Source organism: Anoplophora glabripennis, unplaced genomic scaffold (genome assembly GCF_000390285.2).
Source record: "Anoplophora glabripennis isolate ALB-LARVAE unplaced genomic scaffold, Agla_2.0 scaffold144, whole genome shotgun sequence".
NCBI lineage: Eukaryota > Metazoa > Arthropoda > Insecta > Coleoptera > Cerambycidae > Anoplophora > Anoplophora glabripennis.
The window spans coordinates 977,262-986,906 of NW_019416377.1; the positions used below are offsets into that span (position 1 = coordinate 977,262).

General features: G+C 33.2%; 1 protein-coding gene across 1 annotated transcript in view; it reads right to left on the reverse strand.

Moving 5' to 3' along the window:
* The window catches only part of LOC108906877, a 51,914-nt gene that overhangs the window by 11,607 nt on the left and 30,662 nt on the right, over positions 1–9,645 (reverse strand). The window contains exon 3 of the mRNA XM_023454344.1: positions 3,542–3,816. Within this exon, the coding sequence (XP_023310112.1) occupies positions 3,542–3,816 (275 nt within the window). The remainder of the gene's footprint in view (positions 1–3,541; positions 3,817–9,645) is intronic.

Here is a 9,645-nt window from a genome sequence, read left to right on the forward strand (position 1 = left end):
TATGCGCATAAAAAAAACGTGGGCTTAACTTTTGACGGCACAATATGTTTAAAAAATTCGAAAAATGTCATATTTTTCTTCCTATTTAATTATGTATCTTTTCAAGAGTTGATTTTAGGCGAAAATGGAAGAGGAAAAATATGTTTGTAATTAAATTTTACAAATTATGACTAGTTACAAATCGAATTAATCATGATTATTATTGTAAAAATCGAAAAAATCGCCAAAAATTGGGTTAAAAACCTATTTTTTAGGGATTTTTTTTGGGGTTTTTAAGTTGGGTATAGGATCTTCATACTTGGCTCAAGAAAAGTTCATGTTATGTAGAATCATCACTCCAAACTTCATCAAAATCGGTTATATAGATTTTGCATAATAATTTTGCAATCCAGATTTTGAAAAAAAGTTACGTAGTTATAGCCGATCAAAGTTAACCGTCATTTACACTAAATGTACTGGCAGATCCGGGCTAATTTTTCGAAAAATACCTTTGGTATTCCGAGTTCTTACCAGGTCTAAGTTTGCAATACTTTTCTTCATTGGCAACCTACTTTAAAACAAATTTAGTTATTTGTGCAAGCGAGAAATTCAAGAAAATTCAGCTGCTAGAGGTCCGATTTTGATGATTTTTTTTAAAATCGATGTTTCGCGATTAAAAAAAACAATTAGCGTATTTTCAAATGCCTGTTGTTAATAATTATTGGTCTTTCACCAGTCCAATAATTAAGGAAACATTTTCCAACTCCATATTGGGACGTAAAATTTTGGTGCTCTGTCGATTGCTGGTATAAAAAATAGGGCATTCTCTTTCATATTTTCAAGTTGACCTTGAATAAGGTCAAATCCAAAATCACTAATATATTGTTTTCTTGATATTTTACAACTTTTATGTAAAACTTTTATTTGGTATAATTCAATCCTGAGAAGTTATAGGAAGATTCGGGTCTTTTTGTACTACGAAACAACAAATTATATACAAGAACTTACGTCGCCAATACCAATCATATCGGATAAGCGTGAAAAAACGAAATAAAAGACGACCTGTCATTTTTTTTGAGGACGTTCTTCAGCGTACTCTATTATTAAGAGTACTTAAAACTGAAACCCCCTTCATGGCTTCTGGCTTTCTTCGACNAAAAGTTCATGTTATGTAGAATCATCACTCCAAACTTCATCAAAATCGGTTATATAGATTTTGCATAATAATTTTGCAATCCAGATTTTGAAAAAAAAAATGCAAATTTCCAAATTTTGCACAGCAAAAACCAAGGCCCTTAGATACTTGAAAATTTAATCACATACAGAAGGGCTCTCAAGCTTTCAAACGCTTTATTAAAAATTCGAATTTGTCAATTAGGAGAGCTTTGGCCCTTGTTTAAACATTGGTCGAATTTTTGTACTTATAAACAACTAGAATAACTTGAATACTGTGAATATTCAATCAAATCGAATTTTTTAAAGCTGGTTTTAAAAGTTATTAGAAAGACGCTTCTTAAAAAAAAAAAACAGATCGGTTGGTCAATTAGTTACGTAGTTATAGCCGATCAAAGTTAACCGTCATGTACACTAAATGTACTGGCAGATCCGGGCTAATTTTTCGAAAAATACCTTTGGTATTCCGAGTTCTTACCAGGTCTAAGTTTGCAATACTTTTCTACATTGGCAACCTACTTTAAAACAAATTTAAAGTTATTTGTGAATGCGAGAAATTCAAGAAAATCGTACGGGTGGTAGTGGTGGGTGAAGCAGAGAGCGCGGCCGTTTCGGCCTGCTCGAAATTGAATCGGAAAGTTCAAAACCCCGACGCGCTTAAAAATTTTTAATATCTCAGCTGCTAGAGGTCCGATTTTGATGATTTTTTTTTAAATCGATGTTTCGCGATTAAAAAAAAAACAATTAGCGTATTTTCAAATGCCTATCGTTAATAATTATTGGTCTTTCACCAGTCCGATAATTATTTATCTTTAATTTTCCTTTAATTATCAACTTTATTTTTTATTGTATCAAAGGTAAGTGCATAATAAAGCGAAATTTTCGAAAACTGATTTCTCCGCGTTGGATCTCTGTTTTACAGTTAACAAATTGGTGAAATATGCCTCTAGATACCTTAAAATTGCCAATTTTTCGATAGGTCGTCTAGATTTTCAAGGGCAGTAAAAAAGGTGAAAAAACACGTAATTTCGCAACTTGTTTGCAATTTGCCAACTTAGCGTTACTTCTTTCGAGTAACATTTTTGCTTTTTGCTTGAAACATATTTCTCGAGTTATTAGGAGAAAAATTATATTGATCTCCAAATAACCTGCAGAGATACAAGAAACATTTTCCAACTCCATAATTTTGGTACTCTGTCGATTGCTGGTATAAAAAAATAGGGCATTCTGTTTCATATTTTCAAGTTGACCTTGAATAAGGTCAAATCCAAAATCACTAATACATATTATATTGTTTTCTTGATATCTTACAACTTTTATGTAAAATTTTTATTTGGTATGATTCTATCCTGAGACGTTATCGAGGGGTTCTGGTCTTTTTGTACGACCAAACAACGTATTATACAAAAACTGACGTCGCGAATACCAATCATATCGGATAAGCGTGAAAAAACGAAATAAAAGACGACCTGTCATTTTTTTTGAGGACGTTCTTCAGCATACTCTATTATTAAGAGTACTTAAAACTGAAACCCCCTTCATGGCTTCTGGCTTTCTTCGACATTTTGTCGGTGATTTTTTTGCTCGCGTAAAAAATTGCTCCGAACGACACGAAATTACAGTCCGTCCCCGCTTGCATATTTATTACGCGCTAGTGACTGACGTATTTACGATGGATTTATGCAGATGGCAGCCCTGAAACGTTTCCTTCTCTCCCACGGATGGTTTTCTGGACGGACTGAACGCGAAGTCTTTGAGTGTGTTTAACGTCACATGCAAAATAAGTCAGCTTGGTAGGAATTGTACTAGCTTTTAACAGTTGGTGCTTGTGATTGTTTATCATCTCTAACTTTAGCATATTTCTAAATTTTTAAATTCATACGCAAACAGTATACATCATAGTTACTGCAAAAAAAATCTGATTTTTTGTTTCTACAATTTACAACCAAAATGTTCGGACCATATTTGTAATTAGCTCCAGAAGTTGCTATTAAAAAAATATGAACCACGGAATGATAAAAACAGTTCAAAAACAAAAACTAAACCCTAATAAAAACAATCGTCTAGCAAATTTTTGTCAAATATGTCAGTGTGCAAAAAAAATCTGTGAAAGCTGCACAAGGGTTACCAAATAACGTCTATAACACTGAAGGGTTTGTGATTATCGTGATATTGAAATCAGTTTTTATTTATTTTAATAATTGTAAACAATTATCATAGACATTATTAACGAACCACTTAAATTACTCTCCACGTGACGTCACGCGCCAAATGAATCGATTTTAGTTCACGTTCTGGTCTTTGTATCATGGGGATCACCAGTCACCGAATGGGGTGCAGGGGATTCGAATTTAGTTTCGAATTAAGCATCTGCAAGCTTCGCACTTACCTTTATATTTCGCGAACACCACGAAATCGTGTTCCCTGATCATCAGCCGGCCCATCCTCTGGTTCCTGTAGGATTGCCCCGCGTAGCAGGCGCTGTGAAAGAACGTCACCCATAGCCCCCTTATGGCGTTGTTCCCCGCTAACCCTCGGAGCTTTTCGAACACCTCCCTCTCGGCTAGGGAAGCTTGGCGTTGTCCTGTCGAGGAGAACTTCCTGGGGAGGCTGTAGACTACGCTTTCGTTTTCACCGGGATCTGGGAATTCCCTGTCGGTGTACCTGGGGGGATGAAATTGAGGGGTTAGTTAAATTTTGCGAAAGGGAGTCTTCGATGTTTGGATGTTAATAGGAGTAAGCAGCATAAGGTTAATAGGAGTAAGCATAAAAGTAAGCAGCCACTGGAGTGAGTATTCAAGAAAATTTATAAAGTAAAATGTCAACATTTCAGAAAAAAGTCCAGTTGTAGTGCAGTGGTGGGAGTTACCTGTAATATCAAAATCTTAAAAACTAATGAACATTCACGAAAACCGCAATTATCTTTCATATTAACCAAAATATCTAGCATGGCAGTTAATCAGTTAGAGCTCTTGTTGTAGGTTACATATTTTTGTAAGGTAAAACCTTCTATCGTGAGGATAAGTTGTAACAATACTTTTAGGAAGTATCAACAACTTAAAAATACATCAAAATTTGTCAAATTGGGTCTAGAATTTCTTAAAAAAAAAAATATCAAAACAGGTGTAAAATATTACAAAATAGGTACATCGAAATGGTTTCAGAAAATTTCAAATGGATTAAAATGACTGTAAACCGTTGACGTTGGTTTAAATTGCATAAAAATTTTAAAATACACTATAAAATGCATGAAAAATATAAAAATATTTAAAAGAAAGGCAAAATACATTAAAAATATACCGAAAACTTCTAAAAACTTCAAAATTCTTCGAAACACCTATATCGAATTCCTTTCAAAGATTTTGAAGTACATATAGTCTTTTCGAAATTAGTTAAACATGTATAAGAACGCCTAGCAATAAAATTTAATGAGTTTCATAGGCGTCCCTACAAAAATGTTGTGCTAAAAGTAAAAAATTATAATAATTTATACATAATGTGTAGAAAATTTCTATTATACCTATGTTCATTTGGTCAAAAACATATTTTAATTATTTAAATAGTAAAATAGTTAAATGGCCAATTTCGTTTTGTTCCGTTTCAAAAGGTCTCGAACATGCCATGTTGAAATAATATTAGTGAACAAAATATCCTCTTATTTCTCTCTTTCGCAGTTGTAATATGAATGATTAATAGAAGGTGCCTATAATAAATTAAATTTACCTGAATCACACCAAATTCAGTATTGCTGCACTGCACAGCTAGGCAATTTGTCAACTACTTGTCAACAACTGAGATTTATTGCCCAGTCGCCCGGTGCGGATGTATTATACGCCGTTTGCCCGCGCGCGCATTCTTCAACTGGGTTTATACATTTCTACCTCTTCCACGTTTAGTTCGACTAGACCTGTAGATGGGTATGGCTAAATAGTTAAAGTTTTTCAAATATTTAAATGCCGAGTTACTGCATCAGCGACCGAAACTGGTACATACTGCCAACCTTTTGGTTCCTCAATTGAGATTGGAAATACTATACTCATTAAATCGAAATATCTGGAAATCCAACGAGAACCGCTAAATATATCAAACCCAAATCATGTTTCAAAATATCTAGAAATACAAACAATATACCTACTTCGAAAATTTGAAAACACTTCAAAAACCCCCAAATTCGTCGAAATACCTCTGTTCTTTGAACTTTAAAAAAAATAATTTTAGTAATCCCAGGCTAACTAGATATATTTTGTTATATTTTAAAAAAGTTTTGCTTCATTTGGTCAGAGATTGTCAATGACTGATTAGTAAAAGGTCAACGATCTTTGGTTAAAAAGGTCAGAGATTAAAGGTCAATGACTGATTAGTAAAAGGTCAACGATCTTTGGTTTTTGGTTATTAATCGCTGATCTTCTGTCAATGACACTTGTTTTTTTGGGCCACTGACTTGCTAAAATTTAGTTTACAATGTTATTTGAATAATTAAATCGATTACCTAACTTTATGAAACAGACTAAAAAGGAAAATTTGTAATGTGCAGTCAATTTAACTTCACTTGCGAAACTCTGATTATGTGGGTTCCGCGTAGCTCGCTCCTACATCTGTAAAGTGTTTACAGCGGTGGTCATGGTTACAGTCGCGCAGCAGTGAAAGGCGAAGTGGGAGTAGCGCATATTTACTATGCAGTTTGGGCTCTGCTAAGTCCTACTGTAACCAAATAGTAGCTCTTTTTCATATTAAACGTAATTTGTTCAGGTGTGGTATAAAATTTTGTTATTTATTGATTGTAAAGACAGACTCTCTGTAATGCTCTATATTGTAAAATCAATGGTGCGAGAATTACCAAATTTTAGTCGAAAATAATTGAAAAGTTTATTTCGGACCAAACCAGAAGAATGGACTTTCACTATAAAAAATAATGTTGAATATATTTTCCCTATATTTCAATAATAGATACTAAAATAAAACTGTCCAATTATTTTTAATTTTGTTTTAATACTTTGTACCTAAATTATTCCCCGGGTATGGAAGACAAGAACCGCCACTGCTTATGGCTTGACCTTTGTCCTTCACCGATGAAGAAAAAAAAATTAGTTATCTGAAGCTATTTCAACATATTGTATTCTAAAGCCGATTTGATGTATTGCAACCAAGTCGGAGATTAAAGGTGTAATATTGCGGAATGAAAAGTCAACAATTTTTAGTTTCAGGCTATTAACCTTTCATCACAGATGATTGACCTTCAACAGTTATATTGACCATAGGATTGACCTTTGATCATTGAACTTTGAAAGAATTTTTGTATTCTGAAGTTACTTTGACATATTTTACTGTATTCTAAATCCATTTTGATCCATTACAATACTCTCTAAAACCGTTTCGATTAACATGTTTTAAGTTTGAGATTCTGGAACCTATTCGACGGTTTTAATATCATTTTAACTTTTTTTATTTATTAGATATTACTAGTGTAATTGGGTATATAGCTCATTGAATAATAGACTTCCGGCATCGAAGAACATTGTTTGGCTTTTAATAATTTGATTAGATAAAAATGTTTACAAAAATTTTTAAATTTGTTTGAAATAGTTTAATACCTTTACAATTAATTATAGTCCCACAAAAAAAGAAAAGAGGCCTGTTACAAAGATTAGTCTCATGTATCCTCATGTATTTTGATGCGCTGAATCCGAATCCGGGGTATCTAAATACATATACACATGGTCCTGCTGTCATTTTTAATCAGTTTCTACCTAATGGTGATTCTTCTAATAGACCAGGGCGGATCTGTCGAAATATCCCACAATTACATTACATTATTTATCAATTTGCAATTTAGTTTTTTTCAAGAATTATAATTTTAAAGTACTCGGAAAGACGTTTCTTTAAAAAAAAAATTTAATTCCGTTTATTGGTTCTCGAGATATAAGCGATCAAAGTTTATCGGCATTTACCGTTAATTTATAAACAATTTAGAAATAACCTTCGATCCAGTGGCTTCGTTTTTCCGAGTTCTAAGCTGGAAAAAATTTTCATGTCCATAAGTTATCGGCAACATAGATAAAATCATCGGTGAATGCTGTCGCTCGCACGGGCGAAAAGTAACTCAAAACACGAAAAGTGGGGTAGGGGACTTTCGCTCCCAGACTCAATTTGGAGGTTCAAAATGCGATGGTACGAAAAAAATTGCATTATCTCGGTTTCTAAAGGACCAATTTTGATCTTTTTTTCAATCCGATGTTTCGCGATCCAAGGAATTCGAATATCGTAATGCTAACTGTCTAATTTGCACATATTTTGTTATAAACAAAGTTTATTATTTATGCATTAAATATAACGAGCGTTCAAATAAAAACGTGGTCAAGTTGGTTCTGAAAATTTGGACGTAGGGCGTAGCGTATAGCAAATGAACTTAAACGTCATCTGTCAAAGCGCTATATCGCCGCTATCAATTTGAATATTTTCATTTTAAACGGNTTTATCCTATGCTATTGCATTTTTTCAATGAAAAAATTTGTTTACGTATATATTTCAACACTCTGAATATGAACGTATTTAATTATAATTATTACAATTATAAAAATATTTTTTTTTAAACAAATTCAATTTTTTTTTTATTTTTTGTTTGTTAAATACAGATAAAATTAAGAAAAAATAGTACTTTAAAATAATAATTTTGGAAAAAAACTAAATTGCAAATTATAATTGTTTAAAAATAAAAAAAGAGTGTTAACATTAAAAAATTACTGTGACCGTCCTAATCAACCGAATTCAATTTTTCAAAAACCACTGGAAAGGTTGAGCGGTCTTTTCTACGTGAAAAAATGTTCAAGTATCTAGATGCTTTATTTGAGGCTGTGCAACATTTTGAAAATTCGAAAAATTCTTTTCAATATTTTCTTCAAAAAATTATCGAACCGATTTGAATGAAATTTGGTGTGTTGTTTCATTATACTCTAATTTTTTTTTTACCAAAATTAGAATGCCCTCGGAGCAATTAAAATATTTAAAAAAAATTATCCAAAACACTTGATTATTTTGCCTTTTTTTCATCAATTATTACTATTTTGCATCATCGGTAATCACTTTAAACATTTTTAACTTACAGTACATTTTGCAAAATTCAATTCTAAAACTTTTTTTCCTCTTCAATATTCTTCCAAAATGAATAGGTTCCAAGATATAAGTAAAAAACTCAGATAAAATAGGTATTTTTTTTCAGTTTTTTAAACATTTTTGCAATTTTGAAAATGTTCCGAGCCTCGCCCAGATCAAGGGTTCTACACTTTTATTATGTGAGTTGTACTGAAGGTAATCCAGAAAAAATTAGCTTGCCCCCTCTCATATCCACCTTAAAGCAGATCCGCAATAGTCTATAAAGCGAGATTTTCGATATTTTCTGGATTTAAGGGCGGTTTTTTGCGATTTAAAAAAAATGGAGGGTGATTTGGTCCCGGCTTCGGATTCAACGCGTCAAAATAAATAAGAATACATGGGCCTAATCTTTGGAACAGACCACTTTGATTTTTTTGTGGGACTGTGGTATCGATAGATATCGATCGATGGTATCGACTATCAATAATTCTCGACCACTAGCGAGGTACACTGTGTACTCGACGAGTCTATCTCACAGCTCGAAAATATGAGTGGCACACAAAAACACAACCGCGGCGGCGCGGTCGTGTTTTATTTTCGCTTTGGGCCGTCGGGAGTGCTGCGCCATTTGCATAAATATGTACTCCTATAAGTCCGTTAAAAGTAAAAACAGAAAAATACCGCGAGACCGGCTCCTTCCACTTTTTGATTAGCGCAAAGAAACCAAACTGGATCTTGTATAATCTTCGGGTAATTACTTCACATATTGCATTGCGTTGCAGCAGCGCGGCTCAGAAACGGCTGGATGGACTGCAACATCTAGGAGGCGGCGACCCGGACCATCGGGCGCGCTTGCGGGGCCAGTCCGGATACTACAGCGATGGACGGAATACAAGTTACATATTTTTAGGGCACTACGTATTCTTTTCCATAATTTCTCAAACAGATATAAAAATTACATATTTTCAAAGTTGCGTTGCTCTAAAAAATATTATACATATTTGAAAATTAAAATTCGACGATCTAATTATTGTATAGCTTTTTGTGTTTACGTCGTAGATAAAGAAATTGCTCTAACTAACCGTAACATGTAGGCCAGGAAATATACAGGGTGTATCTAAATAACACCGAAAAAATTCAAGGGGCGATTCTCCGATGAAAATTAATAGAGGTCTTTGGTATAAAATTTTTTGAAAAAATCCTTCCCTGAAAAGTTACGCCCCTCCTAAAATTACAAAAAAAAATTGTTTTTCTTTTTTATCTTCCACGTACATCAAGCTAAAGAAACCAAACTTGGTGAACATTATCTGTCAATAAAACTACACTTTTTGAATTTTTTTCAACCCTGAACTATTTTTGTAAGGGGTTGAAATAATCAACCCCTATGACATTTTTTCAACTAAT